Consider the following 20912-nt stretch of genomic DNA (forward strand, 5'->3'; position numbering starts at 1 on the left):
TGGTTTTCCTGTATTTTGGATTAAATAAATGTAGACTTGGTGACCAGACGAGACTTAAAAAAAAACAAACATAAAAAATCTTTTGACTGGTACTGTATGTTGTAAAAATTTGAGTCAATGCTTAAAATTAAATTAAAATGTTATTTTTCAGAACTGTTAAATACTTACAATAACTCACTCTTTGAGGACTTTTTCTCTTCAGGCAGTTCGTCGGCAGCCTTACAGCGCTGAAGAGCACGTTGTACCGTCTGAAGGACCCTTTTCGATTTCCGCCATCTAGGAGCTGGTGGTGAGTTACTGTTTCGAACGAATGATATCGAAATAAATATGATAATCGTAAACATAGGTGCTGTAAAATGACTCAGAAACATTCATCTTTGTTTTATACACAGGTGGATTGAACATCAAGATGCAGATTTTCGTTAAAACCCTTACGGGGAAAACCATCACCCTCGAGGTGAGGCACAGACGAGCCGCACGATACACCTCGACACTTTATTGTTGGATTATATTGCAATGTTAAACTATGTAGAGTTAATTCTATTGCATTATATTAATCTTTAAGTATATATGTTTAGGGTGGTAACATAATAATGCAAGTAAATGGTATATTTTTGTGGTTGTACGGAAGCCCGGAATAATGCTAACGAGTCATGTGGCTCCGCTACATTTATACAGTAGATGAGATTGGAAACAAATGTAAGTTTTATGTAAAACGTGCATACAGTTGGATACTTTAGAGTAATATTTTATTATATTGAGTCATACAGTTTAGCCGAAGTTGTCCTTTAGTTCACAATATCAATAGGTGCCAGTTACAGTGTAAGCATTCGCCATTTCTTAATCCACATGTAAATATATTAGATTAAATTAAAAGGCGTATCAAAGATATCATCTTCAATTCAAAACGCCAAAGATATCAAGCTTAGATTTCAGAATTAGTGTTTATGACTTGGAAAAATAAGAGTTGTCTTGGTCTCCTGTAAATTAATGATAATAGCAATTGGTGTATGTGCAGTTTACTGTAATTTAAGACAAATATGTATCTATTCTCAATGTGTTATAGGTTGAGCCCTCTGATACTATCGAAAATGTCAAGGCTAAGATCCAAGACAAGGAAGGTAAGTTGTCAGTTTTTGTTTTATGTTTTACAGCATTGCATATGTAATGATGAAAGACTGACCGCTAAATGTGTTGAATGCAGGAATCCCTCCTGATCAGCAGAGGTTGATCTTTGCTGGTAAACAGTTGGAGGATGGACGCACCCTGTCTGACTACAACATCCAGAAGGTCAGTGAATGATTGTCAGATCATACAGAATAAAAGGTTATATGCTTTTCCTATAATGTAATAAACTAACTTTATTACGATAATTTATCCAGGAGTCCACACTGCATCTAGTGCTGAGACTGCGTGGTGGTGCTAAGAAGAGGAAGAAGAAGTCCTACACCACCCCCAAGAAGAACAAGCACAAGAGAAAGAAGGTCAAGCTCGCTGTGCTGAAATATTACAAGGTCAGTTACAATCAGTGTGATTTATCATCTGCTGTACTCAGTCTTTTGTGGAAGCTGCATGTGTTTTGTATTTACCTTTGGGAGTTACCAAAATGATTTTGTTTCTTGATCCTCAGGTTGATGAGAACGGCAAGATCCATCGCCTGCGCCGCGAGTGTCCTGCAGATGAGTGTGGAGCCGGGGTGTTCATGGCCAGCCACTTTGACCGTCATTACTGCGGGAAGTGCTGCCTGACTTACTGCTTCAACAAACCAGAGGACAAGTGAAGTACGGTCCTGACAACATGCTCTGTAAAACACAGGAGATTGTCTGTTTTGGAGTTTGTACTTTGTAAATAAAGTTGTGGCCTGCCACATTCAAAAATGAATATTTTGAGTCTTGATTAATATCAACTTTTTCCGGTTTTAACTTTATTAGGCATTCAAACTATTTCAAAGTTGAATAAATTTATAAATGATCATGTAAAAAATATCACTGGCAACAGGATGCAGAATACAAAGTCTACTTTAGATGGGTTATCTTTAATTTCGCACTGGAGTATACTTTCTTACCTTAAATATACCTTTTAAAACTTGTATATTTTTTAGAGCCGAAGGGTTTATTCTTCAAGGTGTAGACTTGTTTTAATTACCAATGAATGTAGACTTTTCTGTAAGTCTAATTTACTTAATTTCTAGTCATTTTTTCCCCACAGAAGTAGTTAGTTCTACTCATAAAAGTGCCATGACTTAAGATTTTATACATTTTCATAAAATTTTCAAATTGAGTTTTTCAGTTCTAGAAATAACACTTTTAAAAGTTTTATTAGGTACAGGTTTTTAAAACAAGGAATATGATGTCAGTTTACATCTTAATTTTTAGCCTATTTATCGAATTTGCCATCCTTATCTACCTTAAAGGAGTAGTTCACTTCCAGAACAACAATTTACAGATGTCTTTCTTCAGTCATAAAGAAATAGTTTTTTGAGGGAAACATTTCAGGATTTGTCTCCATATAATGGACTTTTATGGTGCCCCTGAGTTTAAACTATCAACAAATGCAGTTTAAATGCAGCTTCAAAGGGCTCTAAATGATCCCAGCCAAGGAAGAAGGGTCTTATCTAGCAAAACGATTGGTTATTTTCTAAAAAAAAAAATGTGTGAACTGTGTATTCCGGTTCAAGACAGGATATGTCGAAAAACTCCCATCTCATTTTCTCCAACTTTGAAATGGTCCTACATCGCTGTTTTCCCTTTTTTGTAAAGGCCGTTTGACCTTCTTTGCATGTTCACCTTGTAAACACTGGGTCAGCACTTCTGCAGCGATTTAGGACCATTTTAAAGTTGAAGGGAGACAAAATGAGATGGGAGTTTTTCCACATGAACCAGAATACACAGAGTTTACACAGAGCTAGACAAGGCAAGCGTTTGAGGTTAAAAAGTATATAAATTGTCAATATTTTTTAGAAAATAACCGATTGCTTTGCTAGATAAGACCCTTCTTCTTCAGCTGGGGTCATTTAGAGCCCTTTGAAACTGCATTTTGGAAGTTCAAACTCTGGGGCACCATAGAAGTCTTTTATATGGAGAAAAATCCTGAAATGTTTTCCTCAAAAAACATTGTTTCATTACGACTGAAGAAAGAAAGACATGAACATCTTGGATGACAAGGGGTGAGTACATTATCTGTAAATTTTTGTTCTGAAAGTGAACTCCTTAAAGCTAAAACGACAAGTTGGATAAAATTATAAATGGTAAATGATCATGAAAAAAAAAAACACTCCCATATGATTGGTAACAGGACGCAGAATACAAAGTCTATTTTAAATGGGTCATCTTTAATTTTGCACTGGAGTATCCTTTCTTACCTTAAATATAACTTTTAAAACTTTTTTTTAATTGCCAACGAATGTAGACTTTTCTGTAAGTCTAATTTATAAAATTTCTAGTCATTTGTCACTCTTTTCCCCCCACAGAAGTAGATAGTTATACTTATAAGGGCTTAAGATTTTATACATTTTCATAACATTTTCAAATTGAGTTTTTCAGTTCTAGAAATCACACTTTTAAAAGTTTTATTACATACAGATTTTCCAAGTTTGGCAACCCTGGTCCTGGTTACTTTGTTTCCAGCCAAAATATCTAAAAATTCAAGAGGGATTTTCTAGATGAGTAAAAATATATATCTATTCTTTGTTTTGAGCAAAAAGTCAAAATAAAGTGAGTTGTTGCTTAGAACAAGCAAAATAATCTGCCAATGGGGTAAGCAAAAAAAAAATATTTTTTCAAACAGAAAACAAGATTATTTTTCTTACCCCATTAGCAGATTATTTTGCATTTTTCAAGCAAAAACGCACTTAATTTTGACTTGTTTTTTTCTGAAAACAAGACAATTTTTACTCGTCTAGAAAATCCTTATTGATTTAAGAATTTTTAGATATTTTGGCTGGAAACGACAAAAAAATTCTAAGTAAAAGCATTTTTTGCAGTGCTTACAATGACAGCAGTTGAGGGAACAAATTAAAATAAGGATATGATGTCAGTTTACATCTTGATTTTTAGCCAATTTAACTTATTTGCCTTCCTTATACCTTAGATATGATGTGTAGTGTTTTTGCCCCATATCCCTAGAGTTTCATTTCCCTCTTGACTTAATCCTTTTAAAATATACAGTAGTCAACATTCGAAGTGGATCAAAAAAGTTAATCAAAGTTGTCCTAAGATAAGAACGGTATTCTTTTTGGTTTTAGGTCAAATTTGATGAAAGGTTTTGATGTTGACTACTGTATATGTATTACAAAAGCTATTTTGTGAGCTAAAAGTTTATATATATAAAATGTGTATAAAGTTGGATGACAATCATGATAATTTCCAAAGAACAGTTTTTGAAAATGTGACTCTTTCTCATTTTATTTACATTATAGAATACATTATGTACACTTATTTCAATCCTGATATCTAGAGACAAAATGAAGGCAATCAAATGTTACTGTTTTTGTTTTTTTCATATTATCTGTTGGTGACTAGGTTTGCTATAGCAAATTTTGTTATAGCTATTGAATGTGCATGTATACTACACAGCTTAGTATAATAATGCACCAAATGTAGTTGCTTAAAATCCTGGATCCCAAGATATTTTCTGTTTGATCTCAGATTCATTGTAACAAATAATTTCATCCCCAGGTTTATATTCAAGTTCTTCATTATTTAGAGAAATGCCACACTCCATGCCTGTCTTCACTGACAGAACATCATCCTTTAGATGTTTCAGTGTTGTCACGGATCCTGAAGGAGCAAAGAAATGCATGGAAAAATCAATAAAACATTACAACAGCACATGTAAACCAAATATCCAAGCTGCATAATTGTGCCATTTATCAGCACTGGTTTACCTTCCCAGAGAACGTCTCTCCCTCGAATAAGTCTGAATTTCATCTTTTTGTCTATTAGGCCCTTTTGAACTCTACAGCCAGCCACTGGGATCTTCTTTTTTCCAACCGTCACATTAAACATGGCCAGAACCGAGGCCTCCCCTGAAGAGTGAGGGAGAAAACAACGCTCAAGGGCAAGAAAGACAGCCAACCTCATTCTTTCATTTTACACAGCACTAGTTTGAGTCAGTGCCTCATCAGCAGGCCCACATGAAAACTCAAACCTGCAGAATTGTGATGTTCATTTCACAGATGTATTTTGACATACTGTTCATGCTTTCAAGCCTGGCTTTCAGGCCTATCTAGGTCTGGTTGTAAGGGAAACATAGTGAAGTTAGAGAATCACTGTATCATAGCACAAACAGTGCTAGTTAAACTCACCAATTATATTTTCCTCTAAGGTTGGGGGCAGTTTGTCGCTCAGGTCGTCTTTGAGTTCATCTATAAGTTTGTAGATGACTCTGTGTAATCTTAGGGGAATGCCCTTCTTAGCAGCCATCTGTTGAACCGATTTATTTGCAGCGACATTGAACCCGTATATGGTGCCTGAACAATAATGAAGAAAATATGAGAAAATTACCTCACGTTTGACACTTTAACAAGGCAATTGAAAAATGAAAACAGCAGCAGTTCATTTAAGGGCTGTAAATCTAAACTCATTATCATGGACAATATTTGAAGGCCCCCTATAATATCTCTGGTAGTTTTGTGTAATTACAAAGCTGCTCATTTTCATTTCATACTCACAGAAACTATGAGTGACAATATATTAAAATTCCAGATTTGTGATTTTTTTATAACCCCAGTAATAAAAAAAGTAATAGATTTAAAATGCATTTGGTTCATACTAAGTATAGTTCAAGTCTATTAACATAATTACTGACAATTTAGCAGACTTAGTATACTAAAAGTACAATTGCAGGGTATTTTTATTAAGTGCATAATATGTAAATGTATTTGTGGTATACTTAGCATGAAATAAATGCATTTGAAAAAAAAAATGGTATATTTATTTTTCAGTAGGTTATTATTACTGTTTTACTCACAAATAGCAATTTTACCCTATAACATATTTTGGAGCTTGCAACCAGAACAACTTATATTCAATTATACAAATTTGAATATTTTTCAAATTTAATTAATATTCATGATTTTTCCAGGTCCAGAAAAAACACTTTAAAATGTCATAATATATCCAGGTTTTCCAAGAGTTCTTATATAAACCCTAGTTCTTATATAAAAATACAACTGTTGAGGGAACCAATTAAAATAGTACATACAATGCCAGCTTATATCTTTTTTTTTTTTTTTTTTTTTGCTGTTTTAGCTTATTTTAAATGATTTTAAACCATTTTATGGCACTTGGAAATAAGTTGAAAGCCCCCAGTCTCTGATTGAGAATCACTGATTGAAATAAAAAACAGCTGTCATTTCTTTTCCAATGGCTGTTGTGGATTCCCACCTGAGAACGTCTCTGCCAAGGTGATGTCTCTTTCTGATATGTCGCCCACACCAAAATGTACCACATCCAACTGACACTGGTCATCAGCATCGTAACTTTCCAGGATGTTCAAAATAGCTTCCACTGAGCCATCAACATCACCTAAAAAAAGTGGACAGTTACGCCAAATGTACTCAGCATTCTGATGCCCCATTCTGAGTAAAATAATATAGGGAGGAACTTTTTTGTCCTTCATAATATAATATTATACTATGAAATTGAAAATCTATTACTATTTACAAAACTTCTTTTGAAAAAAAAAATGAAATATAGAATTCATTATATCACCTTTGACAATGATGGGCAGTGTGCGTTCCTCCATCTCATTTTTCTCACTGAGCCTTCGGTAGAGTTTGTCTTTGTTGGCCTTGTATCGGGCCATCCTCCTCTGTCTCCAGGAGAGATGGGCCATGCTTTCCCTTTCCTTCTTGTAGCTCTCCTGATGTTCCATCTGCTTGGCTTCAATGGCCTGCTGGTCTTCTTTCAACTTGTCCTGCTCTTCCATGTAGCTGCGCCACTCCACCACCTCACGGGCCCTTTGCTTAGAGAAAAAAAAACAAAAAAAAACTGTGAACTATGCTAGCATAGAGGTTGGCCAGTCATAACATATATCACCTATACTACTGGTACAGTCTGGAAGCAATAGGATTTTAGGAAGTCTATTATGCTCTCACAATGGCAGCATTATTTGATCAAAAATACAGTAAAAGAAAGACATCTTATTAATAACAAATGTTAAACAGTTTTTGCTGCTTAATATTTTTGTAGAATCTGTGAAACATTGCTGTTCAAAAGGTTGGCTTAAAGGAGCACTCCACTTTTTTTGGAAATAGGCTCATTCTCCAACTCCCCCCCCCGAGTTCATAAGTTGAGTTTTACCATTTTGAAATCCATTCAGTCGTTCTCCTGTTCTGGCGATATCACTTTAAGCATAGCTTAGCATAGATCATTGAATCCTATGAGGCCAATATAGCATCGCGTTCAAAAATGACCAACGAGTTTCAATATTTGTCCTATTTAAAACTTGACCCTTCTGTAGTTATATCGGGTACTAAAACCGGCGTAATGTAACGCAGCAGGCGCAGTAATATCACGCAGCGCCTGAAATTAGCTCCCAGCTAGGTAACTGCCAATGTGACTTGCTTTTTGAAATTGTGATCGAACTTCAGGTGCTGCGTGATATTACTGCGCCTGCTGCGTCCATATTACGGCAGCAAACTTCCTTGACTATTACGCCGGAAAGGGAGTGTAGTTCCTAATCTTATCAGCCTAGAAAATCGCAGCTTTACATTTTCCGCCGGTTTTAGTACCCGATATAACTACAGAAGGGTCAAGTTTTAAATAGGACAAATATCGAAACTCGTTGGTCATTTTTGAACGCGATGCTATATTGGCCTCATAGGATTCAATGGTCTATGCTAAGCTATGCTAAAAGTGATATCGCCAGAACTGGAGAGCGGCTGAATGGATTTCAAAACGGTAAAACTCAACTGAATGAGCCTATTTCCAAAAAAAGTGGAGTGTTCCTTTAAGTATTTTTTTTTTTATTAATACTTTTATCCAGCAAGATGCATTAAATTGATTAAAGGTGACACTAAAGACATTTTTAGTGTTACAAAAGATTCCTAATTTCTATTTTTTTTTTTCTTTTTTACTTTCTATTCATCAAAAAATCCTAAAAAAAATTGATCATGGTTACCACAAGAATTGAGCAGCACAACTGTTTTTAACATTGATGATAAATGTTTCTTGAGCAGCAAATCAGCATATGTGACCCTGGACCACAAAACCAGTCATAAGGTTAAATTTTACAAAACTGAGATGTATATATAATATGAAAGCTCAGTAAATAAGCTTTCTATTGATGTATGGTTTGTTAGGATAGGACAATATTTGGCCGAGATACATCTATTTGAAAATCTGGAATCTGAGGGTGCAAAAAAAATCCAAATCCTGAGAAAATCACCTTTAAAGTTGTCCAAATTAGGTTCTTAACAATGCATATTACTAATCAAAAATTACATTTTGATACATTTACAGTAGGAATTTTACAAAAAATCTTCATGGAACATGATCTTTACTTAATTTCCTAATGATTTTTGGCATAAAAGAAAAATCAATAATTTTGACCCATGCAATGTATTTTTGGCTATTGCAAAAAACATACCCCAGCGACTTAAGACTGGTTTTGTGGTCCAGGGTCACATATTAGAATGATTTCAGAAAGATCATGTGACATTGAAGACTGGAGTCATGATGCTGAAAATTCAGCTTTGCATCAGGAATAAATTACATTTAAAATATATTAGAATAAAAGAGAAAAAAGTGATTTTAAATAGTAATAATATTTCACAATAATACAGTATTTTTGCTCAAATAAATGCAGCCTTGGTGAGTATAACAGAACTCTTTTAAAAACATTTCTTTCACAAACTTTTGACCAGTGGTGTATAAAATGTATCCAAAAAATGCTACAAAGTGTAGAATATGGCTCTGTAAAAACATAAGCTTATAGGATACCTCTGATTCCACCTCCAGGATCTCGTCACCAGCAGAGGGAAGATCTTTCCAACCCACGATCTCCACAGGGATGCTGGGTCCGGCCTCACTCATGGACTGATTGTACTCATCAAACATGAAGCGTACTTTAGCCCAGCACTTTCCTGCTACCAGCGTACAGCCCTTCCTCAGAGTGCCACGCTGGATGATGGCTGTGGTAACCGGTCTGTAGAAACACAACAGGTGATGAGAATATAACATGAAGTATAGCTCTTATGACTCTCTGACACTGTAGGGATGTCTTGTTTACACTCACCCTTTGCCCTTGTCTGTGCGGCTCTCAATGACCGTCCCTTCCACCAGGCCTGTGGGGTCGCCCTTCAGCTCCAGAACCTCTGCCAGCGTCACCGTGGCTTCAGCCAGCTCTAATAAATTGTCCCCCTGCAGAGAAATTACACACTAACTGCTGCCATATTCACACTTATTTATTCCAATGTCACATGACATGGAACCACTGTCACAAAAATACAGAGAGTGAACAAATAAAAACTCTGTCACAAGACAACACTACAAAAATATTTGGGGCACCTAAGCCATACCAAAAAAAGTATTTTTAAGAGTATCTAAAATATATCAAATGTGACATTAATTTTAAAGAAATAAAGCACAAAAAAACTTCTCATGCAATTTCAATTAAAAAAAGTATTATTAATATTATTACTATTTCTGGTTAGTCTGCTAGAACTAACTGCATGTATCCAGCAATCACTTTGACACCACTTGGTTCAAATTCATAGCAAAAATGGCTTGCAAAAGTGAAATGATTTGATATTTTTTGCTATTATGTGACTCAATGTTACCCAATAACATACATTTTTTAAGGGTGTCATAAGCGCGAAATGTGACCCCGGTCCAGTCAAAAGCGTAATTAAAAAAAAAAAACTGAATAAATAAGCTTTCCATTGACGTATGGTTTGTTAGGATAGGAAAACATTTGGTACAACTATTCAAAAATCTGGAATCTGACGGTGCAAAAAAATCTAAGTTGTCCAAATGAAGTTCTTAGCAATGCATATTACTAATCAAAAATTTTGATATAATTACGGTAGGAAATTTACAAAATATCTTAATGGAACATGATTTTTACTTCATATCCTAATGATTTTTGGCATAAAAGAAAAATCGATAATTTTGACCCATATAATGTATTTTTGGCTATTACTATTACAAATACACCTGTGCTACTTAAGACTGGTTTTGTGTTCCAGGGTTTCAAATATCAGACGGGACTGCTGTACCTTTAACGCAGACACATGGATGGCCTGTATTTCCCCACCAAACTCCTCACAGACGACATCGTGGCCTACAAGCTCCTCTTTCACACAATGGGGGTCGGCTTGAGGTTTATCACATTTGTTCACAGCAACGATAATTGGCACTGCAGATCAAAACACAGAATTATGAATAATACACAAAATCTAAACAGCAATGTAATGATAATAACACAATTTGTCATGTAATAATTTTATAATAATACATTTAATATATTGGTAAAAAATAATAAAATAAAACTGCATATTACCTTTGGATTTTTTGGCATGCTCTATGGACTCAATAGTCTGATTCATCACACCGTCATCAGCTGCAACCACCAGGATGACTATATCAGTGACCATGGCTCCGCGTGCTCGCATTGCAGAAAATGCTGCATGACCTGGTGTGTCCAGAAAAGTGATCTTCTCACCTGAGGGCAGCTGAACTGAACAGCAGACAGACTCCATTAATCACAAAAGTGCTTCACTTAGCACTTAGGATGCCAAAAAAGGGTGGACAGCACATATTATTTCTTGGGAAATTATTGCTTGTTCAAGAAAACTACATTTCATCTGAAGTTTAACCCTCACCCATCAACATGCTTTTAGGAAGCCACAGGTTATAAAAATCAAAATGTGCATTGGGTTATAATTTTAAAAAAGTGTTGCAAAATTGCAACACTGGGCATTTAGGGTTAACTGTTTTTATATTATGTTATATAATATGGATACAGTCATTGATACAGTGAATTTTTTTTTTTTTAATAATTTAACTATTTTAGTAGCCATTTTGAAACCACTTTTTTTTTTTACATTATATTAATGAGACAATAACAAAACAGCTCAGAAAACAGAAAAAAAAAAAAATCTGTGTCATTAATTGAATTGGGTCTATTGTGTGAAAGCAACAGAAAACAGATATGTCCACTGATGCCCAGTGTTGCATTTTTCCTACTAATATAAAAAAAGTAGTCTCAATTGTATTTATATTAAAAATGTCAGGGCATTTAAGCCTTTCCCCATACAGAAATAAAATAAAAATATGATTAGATGTCAAATATTTATTTTATTTATAGCTATATTTATTGAAAAGTGTTGAGAATTGTGTCAGCACAGTGTGCTATCGCCATTTTGTGTGACAAACTGCGGCAGTTATTTGTGACCCTGGACCACAAAACCAGTCTTAAATATAGCATGGCTATATTTGTAGTAATAGCCAAAAATACATTGTATGGGTCAAAATTATTCTTTTATGCCAAAAATCATTAGGATATTAAGTAAAGATCATGTTCCATGAAGATATTTTGTACATAACCTACCATAAATATATCTAAACTTAATTTTTGATTAGTAATATGCATTGCTAAGAACTTAATTTAGCCAACTTTAAAGGCGATTTTCTCAGTATTTAGATTATTTGCACCCTCAGATTCCAGACTTAACCAAATATTGTCCTATTAAACATACACCAATGGAAAGCTTATTTATTCAGCTTTCAGATGATGTATAAATCTCAATTTAAAAAAAAATTACCCTTATGACTGGTTTTGTGGTCCAGGGTCACATATGTAAATTTATCCTATCAAAGGTCAGTACCTCTAAACGCTCCAATGTGTTGCGTGATTCCCCCCGCCTCCTGAGCAGCGATCTGACTCTTCCTCAGACTGTCCAGCAAGGTGGTCTTTCCATGGTCTACATGACCCATGATGGTCACCACTGGAGCTCGAGGGACTAACTGAGCGGGATCTGGTGGAGGTCTGACAACAATTCAATCCGAAATCACAAAAATGTACAAATGATACATGTATACAACTCCAGCAAAATCATTATTCAAATCATCCTCACCGTCTCTGGATATCTTTGTTTTCTCTGACTTTGGTTTCTACCAGTTTGGCCCATTTGTGTTTCATTCCGGATCTCTTTACTGCTTCTTTTATCCATTTCTCATCCAGTATTGTGTCGGGCTCTAACTCGTCCAGATCGACATCTGTGTTCAGCAGGGCCTCATAGATGTGATCTGAAGAAGAGAGAATAATACAGATATGCACTACTGTTATGACCATTTGGGGCCTGTAAGATTTTTATACAATTAATTAATACTTAATTAAAACCAATAATTAATTAAAAACATTAATAATAATAGAAAATTGTTTCTTGAGCAGTAAATCAGCATATTAGAATGATTTTTGAAGGATTATGTGACACTAAAGATGGGAGTAATTACGCTGAAAATTCAGCTTTGCATCACAGAAATAAATTTATTTTAAAATATATTAAAATTGAAGACAGCTATTTTGAATTGCAATAATATTTAACAATATTGCTGTATTTAATCCTATTTTATTTGTAAGAGTCTTCTTTCAAAAACATAAAAAATTGGCCATATCATCATAACACTCACCAACGTCTTTATTCATGGCCTTGGCTAGTTCTGACACAGTCATCCTCTGTTTGATCTCCACCTCCTGCTTCTGTTGTTTCTCTAGGTGCACTGGTTTGGAGTTGATCTTCTGGCCTTTGAATTGACCTTTATTCTACAGAAGGACAAACACAACACGTTCTGCTCAGCAAACAATCTGGTTTGTGTAATCTTGAATCTTGAATTAATCTTGGGACTGTTGTGACCCTTCTGATAAGCATTAGTGAAGGGTTCGACATTTTGAGACCGACCTGTTTTGCAGCCAGGTGTCGTATCTGTGGACAGGTGTACGGAGGTCTAGGGGCCCAGGCAGGTAGAGGGGGAAGATGTGGGCTCCCATGATGCCAACAAGACAATGCAGTCCTGCCAACCAAGGCTGCTACCCGCTTCATTGCAGATTTTCTAATAAATAATAATAAAAAAATAAAAATAAATATATAATATATATACACAGTCAAGCCCGAAATTATTCATACCCCTGGCAAATTCTGACTTAAAGTTACTTTTATTCAAGTTATATTTTTTAACAGAAATGACACAGGCTTCTCCCAAAAGATAATAAGACGATGTACAAGAGGCATCATTGTGGAAAAAAATATTTCTCAGCTTTTATTTACATTTGAACAAAAAGTGGCATGTCCAAAATTATTCATACTCTTTACAAACTGTCACAGTCTGTGGGAAAATCCAAAGTTCTATACCATTCCAAATAGTCCAAGATGTTCTAAAGCATCCTAATTACCCTGATTCATTGGGGACATCTGTTTTAATCAACTCAACAGGTGAAAAACAGAAGCTGTCTGCTGTTGGTTTGTGGACAGTCATGGCTAAGACAAAGGAGCTCACTGAGGACCTGCAGCTGTGCATTGTGGCTGCTCACAAGTCAGGAAAGGGCTATAAGACCATATCTAAATGTTTTGAAGTTCCAGTGGCTACAGTGCAAAGTATTATTAAAAAATACAAGACGTTCCGCACTGTGAAAAATCTCAGAGGACATGGTCGGAAGGCAAAAGGGACACCTGTGCTGGCCAGGAGGATAGTGAGAGAGGTAAAAAAGAATCCAAGGATCACCACCAAGGCCATCCTGATGAATCTGGGCTCTGCTGGTGGCAACATCTCAAGGCAGACAGTCCAATGGACACTGCTCACCACTGGGTTCCATGGACGCAGACCAAAGAGGACACCACTTCTTCAGATAAGGAACACAAAAGCCCGCTTGGCCTTTCAAATGCTCATCTGGACAAAGAAGAAGACTTCTGGTCTTCTGCTTTATGGTCAGATGAAACAAAAATTGAATTGTTTGGCCACAATGACAATGACCCAAAACACACAGCAAAAGTGTTGAAGAAATGGTTAGCAGACAAAAACATTAACGTTTTGCAGTGACCCAGCCAGAGTCCTGACTTAAATCTAATTGAAAATCTGTGGAGGGAGCTAAAAATCAGGGTGATGGCTCATCGCTAAAGATGAATGGGCAAAAATACCAGTGGAGACATGCAAAAAGCTGGTCAGCAGTTATAGGAAGCATTTGATGGCTGCAATAGCCAATAAAGGCTTTTATCTTGATTATTGAGAAGGGTATGAATAATTTTGGACATGCCATTTTTTTGTTCAAATGTAAATAAAAGCTTAGAAATATTTTTTTTTTCCAAAATGATGCCTCTTGTACATCATCTTATTATCTTTTGGGAAAAGCCTGTGTCATTTCTGGTCAGAAAAACTTGCTGGTTGAATAAAAGTAACTTTAAGTCAGAATTTGCCAGGGGTATGAATAGTTTCGGGCTTGACTGTATATATACAGTCAATGTGCATTAAAAAAAGGTCAGTACAAAGACTGTACATGCAGTAAATATTTGAAGACAAAACACCTTCAAATTATAAAGAGACATATCATAAATGTTAATAGTTAAATCATTTGTTTGATTGACACTGAATGATTACTGTATTCATGTGTCACATACATAGTACCCCTGCCAATTCAAAGAACACCATGGTATTACCATGGTACATGACAAAAGACATGGTATTATCACAGTATATAAAATAGTATTACCGTGATAAATGTTATAATCATAAAACACATGGTAATTACAAAGCATATGTATCTGTAAGGCTGATAGTATATGACAGTAGCTCAAGACAGATTAACAGCATGATTATTTCCCTTCATGTGACGTTTTCTACTTACTAAATCAGAGAAAGAGGACTCGATACAGTAACCGCTGAATTCATTCAGTATGTAGACTTTAAAAGCAGAGGTGTGAAGAAGATATTAACTTAAGCAAATAATATCTGAAGTCAGATGTCATTTCTGCTGTAAGGGCGCCGCCATGACAGTGTATCCCACAATGTATTGCGACGACTGCAGTTCAAAACACAAACACGCAGTGGCGACATAACCACAAAGTATGGAGCTCTTGTTATGAGTTAAACGAACGGTAAACATGCAGAGAAACAAGCTCAGAAACAATTTGATACAAAAAGTTACATGCACAATATTTATACATTTATTTTTAACTAATCTAATGTACAGGCATATTTGTTTTATATTTATTCTGTGTACTTGAAGCTTTACAAAGACTAATGGATTGTTTGTGTCAGCGTACTTTATTTAGTATTTTTACGTTTTTCTGTTTATTTCTTTTTTTTAAATGTCTAAATATGTAATGTAAAACCGAAGCGCATGTTACTTTTCTCAGCGCTGGTCGGGATTATCCAATCACAGTCGTTGGTTGGCGAAAACGTTGATCGATGGAGTGGATTTAGATAGAATACGTATTTTAATTGAATAACTTTAAACGATTACCTTTTAGTGTTCAAATGTCTCCTATATGTCAGAACACGTCCTGACATTTCAATTAATGAAAATTTCAACTTACTGAGCCACCAAATTCATCAAAAACAACATTGTCTCATAAGGTTTATTTCAAAATCAGTCTTTTTATTTATATTTCGAACCTGCTTAAAAATGTAGGAAACATGAGCACAAACCAGCACAACAAACAAACTAGAATGTTTTATTACGTTAGAAGGAAAACATGATAAAACGCAAGGAAGATAAACATATTTACTGGTTTTTAACAAACACAAGGTGCATTTCAGCTAAAAACAAACAACTTTACTGCAAAAAAGGAAAATGACTGTAATATACAGTAGTCAGGACAAATGAACCACAGCAATTTTGACGCTACATGCTCAGAGGGACACTTGTATTTAATTTTCATTTGATTTAACCTTCATGCATGTTTGAAAAACAGGGATCAGTTACCACATAGCTAAAATGCAAACAAAATACAAATATTAGGAGACAAAATAAAAGTGATACAGGAAAAAAATGATGTCAGACAAAATTAAGAACCGTAGTTGAGTATTGTTTAAGGACAAGGATTGTTTCTTGGCTTCCAGGCAGATTATGCCTGAATTCACCCCAGAGATGGCATAATCATAGTGCATAGTTGCCTTTCACATGGTTAGAATACGATGCTCATATTTATATGATTCTGGTATAAATGGTTTACAACTGATTTCATCAGAGGTATTTACATTGAATCTTTTCTAACTGGTATCAATTCAACTTCACTCACTGAAAATTGTGTTTGTAAAGACCGAATCGATAGTGAATGCTGAATCAAAAATGTGTTCTGGTTTGTGGTCTTCCTTTTCCAAGACAGGGCCTTTTTTTAAAACCTCATTATTGGGATCAGGTTGAGGTTCAGCCCCATTCTTACTTGACACAGAACCCACTGACTTCACTGACATAGTGCTGTGGACACTGGCACGCCGGCTGTTGCCCTCTGATGTTGATATGACACAGCTAGCGCGGGGCAGAGTGGAAAGAGCCTGGCCTGTTTTAGGGCTTCGCATTGGTGTGGCAAAACAGTTCAAACACCCTGATACAGAGGAGGACTTCCCCTGTGTGTCAAGAGCAGGTTTAGAATCAGACTCTGTACTTTGCACACTCTGAGTTTTATATAGTCCGATGGTTGCTTTGTCCAGTTTTTGGGCTGAACGGTCTCCAGTGGATCTCCCACTGCTGGTTCTGCGTACTCCACTCCCAGAGGAGCTATAGCCATGTCTGAACTCCTCATAGTTTGTTCGGGCTGGGGAAGGGGAGTCACTGAATCGCTGGCGGCTTGATGAAAATGGATCTGGAAGGGGGCTGCTATCACTGGACCAGGCCTCATTTTCCAGGCTCACGCTGAACTCACCACTGCTCGCACTTGGGGCACGACTCGATTTGCCATTCAGGCCTGATGAAAATGTTAATTAGAGGAAGTTAAAGTTTAACAGGATCATGCAACACTCTTTGTAGTCTACTGACAAATTCTTACCATGATCTTGGCCTTCAGTGCCATTTGCAAGCCTTGGTGGAATTGTGTCTTCTTGAAAATCTTTACCTGAGGGGACACATACAGTTAGATACTCTAGATGTACACTGTATTCCAGTTACTTTGGAAGACAGATGTAACGAAGGTCGATAATTACAAAAAAAGCAGCGAAGCACTGAAGCCATGAAATGGTGCTTGCCCATGTGAAAGTTGCAGCCACAATACAAAGTTATTAGTTGCCAGAACGTTTATTTGCGGTTGTTGAGGTGAGTGGCTTTTAGGATGTTGCTAGGGAGTTTTGGTAGTTGCCAAGGCGTTTCCATAAAGATGCTAAAGTGTTTTTAGAATGTTGCTATGGTGTTCTGAGTTGCCAAGATGTTGCTATGCAGTTACTATGGTTGCTATGTGTTGCAGAAAGTGTTTTAAGCGGTTTTTAGCATATATTGCTTTGTAGTTGCTATAGTGTTTTGGGTTGCCAAGGTATTGCTGTGGTGTTTTGGTTTGCCAAGGTGTTGCTGTGCAGTTGATAAGGTGTTCTGAATTATCTATAGCATGTTGCTGTTGTTCTGGGTTGCCAGGGTGTTGCTATGTAGTGACTATGGTATGTTGGATTGTCAAGGTGTTGCTATGCAGTTGCAAAGAAATGTGTTTTTTACCATATTTTGCCTTGTAGTTGCTATGGTGTTCTGGGTTGTCAAGGTGTTGCTATGTAGTTGCTATGGTCTTCTGGGTTGCCATAGTGTTTCTATCCAGCTATGGTCTTTTGGGTTGCCCTGGTGTTGCTATGAAGTTGATAAGGCATTTTAAATGGCATATAGCATGTTGCTGTTGTTCTGGGTTGCCAGAGTGTTGCTATGCAGCAGCTATGGTCTTTTTGGGCTGTCAAGGTGTTGCTATGCAGTTGCTATGGTCTTCTGGGTTGTCATGATGTTGCTATGCAGTTGAAAAGATGATCTGAATGGTGTATAGCATGTTGCTTTTGTTCTAAGTTGCCAGGGTGTTGCTATGTAGTGGCTATAGTCTTCTGGGTTGTTGAGGTGTTGCTATGCAGCTGATAAGGTGTTCTGAATGGTGTATAGCATGTGCTGATGTCCTGGGTTGCCAGGGTGTTGCTATGTAGTGGCTATGGTTTTCTGGGTTGTCAAGGTGTTCCTATGCAATTGTGAAAAGTGTTTTAAGTGGCTTTTTAGCATATATTGCTTTGTAATTACTATGGTGTTCTGGGTTGCCAATGTGTTGCTATGCGTTTGCTGTGGTCTTCTGGGTTGCCACAGTTTTGAAAAGGTGTTCTGAATATAGCATTTTGCTTTTGTTCTGGGTTGCCAGGGTGTTGCTATGTAGTGGCTATGGTCTCTCTGGTTTGTCAAGGTGTTGCTATGCAGTTGCAAAAAGTGTTTAGCATGTACTGCTTTGTAGTTGCTATGGTGTCCTGGGTTGCCAAGGTGTTGCTGTGGTGTTCAGGGTTGCCAGAGTGTTTCTATGTATGGTCTTTGGGGTTGTCAAGGTGTTGTTCTGAATTGCTATGGTGTTATTATGCAGTAGATAAATGCAGTAGATAATAAGTTGTGTATAACATTGCTGTTATGGGTTGTCAAGGTGTTGCTATGCAGTTGCTATGGTCTATGGTGTTGCTATGCAGTTGCAAAAGTGTTCTAAGAGGTTTTTAGCATATATTGCTTATAGTTGCTATGGTGTTTTGGGTTGCCAAGGTGTTGCTATGCAGTTGCAAGTGTTTTAAGCTTATATTGCTATATAAGTGCTATGTTGTTGTGGCCTGCTACAGTGTTCTGTTTATATTATATATTTATATATAGTGTCTGTAGTGTTTTGAGTGGTTGTCAGGGCATTGCTATGCAATTACCAATGTGTTCTAAATTATTTCTAGCATGCTGCTTAGTAGTTACCAAGGTAGTGCTATTCAATTTGCTACTGTGTTCACCTCATAGGGTAGGGTTGGGTATGATCAAATCACGATCCACATTATGATCAGCAGTAGTAGTGATGCTTGTCACAAACACCATTAATGACAAATAAACTACAAATATGTATGTTGCATGTGCTGTGCATTTTGACTTAGTACCTTGATTACAGATTAATTTATGAATGTCTATGGATGAGTAGTGATGAAATGATGATGACGATGTGGAATGTTTTTTTGAATTGGCAGTGGTGCGCTGCATTATCTGCTCTTCTGGCTGATCTTCCTGCTGCCCATCCTCATCCAAGTATCCCTCTGACTGCAGCAGATCATTCATGGCTGAGATTGAACATGACAAGAGATGAAGATGACATGAAATGAGGTTTATGGGTCTGAAAGCCAAGGCAGTATTTGTCTTGAGGGAGTTCAAGCATTTATATTGTATTATCATTTTCTCTTCACTGGTGTTAAAGAATAAAAGGTGTTTGATCATATTAAAGCTATAAAGGCTGATGATCAGTAATCTCATCGTTAAACAATCTTGTATTCAAATAAAAAGCAATGACAGGGGAGGCACAGCTGTTACAGGAAGGGCAGGATGTGAGGTCTTACACAGAGATCGGCGGAAGAGAGACTTGACTTTGTCTTTATCCTTTGGTTTGTTACGCTTAACATGAAACATTTTCAGGGTGCTGACTTGATCACCACAATGGAAAACATGAAGACAGGAACGAGGGAGGAAAAACATGACAAGAAAGTTTGTGAACAGAAGGATTTTTTTTGAAGGAAAGAACATGAAAAATCACAAAACAACCACAGACACATACATCACACAGCTTTTTACTACCTACACTGCCGTTCAAAAGTTTGGGATTTTCTGCTCATCAAGGCTGTTTATTTGATTAAAAATAGAAAAAAACAGTAATATTGTGAAATATTATTGCAATTTAAAATAGTGGTTTTCTATTTTAAAAGTCTTTAAAATAGAATACATTAATGTGATGCAAAACTGAATTTTCAGCATCATTACTCCAGTCTTCAATGTCACATGCACCTTCAGAAATCATTCTAATATGCTGATTTATTATCAATCATTATTATTATCAATCTCAACAGTTGTGCTGCTTAATATTATTTTGGAACCTGTGATAGTTTTTTTTGTTTGAAAGAAATTAATACTTTCATTCAGCAAGAATGTGTTAAACTGATAAAAAGTGAGACTTATATTGTTAGAAGATTTCTATTTTGTATAATTTCTGTTCTTTTTAACTTTTTACTCATGAAAAAATCCTGAAAAGTATAACTTTTTCCAACATTGATAACGTAATGGCTGATGAAAATTCAGTTTTGCATCACAGAAATAGTATATTAAAATAGATAACAGGCCTTTAAATTGCAATAATATTTCATAATATTACTTTATTTTTCTGTATTTCTGATCGAATAAATGGAACTTTGGAACTGATGAGCATAAGAGACTTCTTTAGAAAACTTTAAAAATCGTACTGATCCCAAACTTTTAAACTGCAGTATACTTGCAATGTTAAGACATTTTGCTAAATGTTGCTTTTATGACACATGTATTTCTTGTTTTAAAGTGGCCATTTATTTAGTTAAGTAAGATTTGATTCCTCATGATATGACCCCTTTAAAAACATAGGAAACAGTTGTGTGGAAAAGAATGGAGGAGCAAAGAATAAAATGGAATCACATACATTGATGAAATAACTGTTTATTTAGAGGAACTGAGCTCTTCTTTAAGTTTTCTGTGAGAAGTTTGCCTAGGGCCGAATTTGAAGAATTTTCTAATCAGCCGAGGTGATTTGTGGGGTGATTTAATATGGTAGCTATCTTTTGTGTGGCTACCCCATGTCAGTCTGCCACAGATTGTTCCGTTCTCCTTCTCCTGACCTTGGGATGCTGGGATCAAGGTTTTGCTGCTGACTGAGTTGCTTGTTTCTGGATGTTCCTGGCTGGAATGGCTGGACTCTGACAGTTTTATGTAACTGA

General features: G+C 36.1%; 3 protein-coding genes across 4 annotated transcripts in view; 1 reads left to right on the forward strand and 2 right to left on the reverse strand.

The window, feature by feature from the left end:
- The first annotated feature begins 265 nt into the window (after positions 1–265).
- On the forward strand, positions 266–1881 carry rps27a (ribosomal protein S27a). Its single transcript, XM_073851391.1, has 6 exons — positions 266–289; positions 393–457; positions 1067–1121; positions 1205–1290; positions 1383–1514; positions 1631–1881. The coding sequence occupies exons 2-6, from the start codon at positions 410–412 to the stop codon at positions 1778–1780; spliced, it is 471 nt and encodes a 156-aa protein (XP_073707492.1). The 5' UTR covers positions 266–289; positions 393–409; the 3' UTR covers positions 1781–1881.
- A 2504-nt stretch (positions 1882–4385) lies between these two features.
- mtif2 (mitochondrial translational initiation factor 2) lies at positions 4386–14993 on the reverse strand. Its single transcript, XM_073852299.1, has 14 exons — positions 14845–14993; positions 12908–13058; positions 12639–12771; positions 12083–12254; positions 11834–11994; positions 10507–10683; positions 10223–10362; positions 9241–9365; positions 8946–9150; positions 6714–6966; positions 6387–6527; positions 5306–5470; positions 4886–5026; positions 4386–4778 (listed from the first exon to the last, which is right to left on the reverse strand). The coding sequence occupies exons 2-14, from the start codon at positions 13046–13048 to the stop codon at positions 4606–4608; spliced, it is 2127 nt and encodes a 708-aa protein (XP_073708400.1). The 5' UTR covers positions 13049–13058; positions 14845–14993; the 3' UTR covers positions 4386–4605.
- Positions 14994–15576: 583 nt separating this feature from the next.
- The window catches only part of ccdc88aa (coiled-coil domain containing 88Aa), a 35005-nt gene continuing 29669 nt past the window's right edge, over positions 15577–20912 (reverse strand). Inside the window, exons 24-25 of one of the 2 annotated variants that reach the window (XM_073852043.1) lie at positions 16988–17053; positions 15577–16906 (exon numbers count right to left, since the gene is read on the reverse strand). In XM_073852043.1, coding sequence (XP_073708144.1) covers positions 16233–16906; positions 16988–17053 — 740 coding nt within the window. In that variant the 3' untranslated portion in view covers positions 15577–16232. Of the gene's footprint in view, positions 16907–16987; positions 17054–19102; positions 19599–20912 lie in introns of those variants that run through there. The other variant, XM_073852044.1, reaches the window with a different exon arrangement.

Source organism: Garra rufa, chromosome 12, assembly GCF_049309525.1.
Source record: "Garra rufa chromosome 12, GarRuf1.0, whole genome shotgun sequence".
Taxonomy (NCBI): domain Eukaryota; kingdom Metazoa; phylum Chordata; class Actinopteri; order Cypriniformes; family Cyprinidae; genus Garra; species Garra rufa.

What these genes read in the sequence shown, in the direction of transcription:
- rps27a (XM_073851391.1), top strand. Translation starts at nt 410, where the DNA reads ATGCAGATTTTCGTTAAAACCCTTACGGGGAAAACCATCACCCTCGAG. An exon ending in TAAGATCCAAGACAAGGAAG is followed by an intron (nt 1,122 to 1,204) that starts GTAAGTTGTCAG and finishes TGTTGAATGCAG; the next exon opens with GAATCCCTCCTGATCAGCAG. An exon ending in CTGACTACAACATCCAGAAG is followed by an intron (nt 1,291 to 1,382) that starts GTCAGTGAATGA and finishes TAATTTATCCAG; the next exon opens with GAGTCCACACTGCATCTAGT.
- mtif2 (XM_073852299.1), bottom strand. Translation starts at nt 13,048, where the DNA reads ATGAAGCGGGTAGCAGCCTTGGTTGGCAGGACTGCATTGTCTTGTTGG. An exon ending in GACACCTGGCTGCAAAACAG is followed by an intron (nt 12,772 to 12,907) that starts GTCGGTCTCAAA and finishes GTCCTTCTGTAG; the next exon opens with AATAAAGGTCAATTCAAAGG. An exon ending in TCCATGTGTCTGCGTTAAAG is followed by an intron (nt 9,366 to 10,222) that starts GTACAGCAGTCC and finishes ATTTCTCTGCAG; the next exon opens with GGGGACAATTTATTAGAGCT.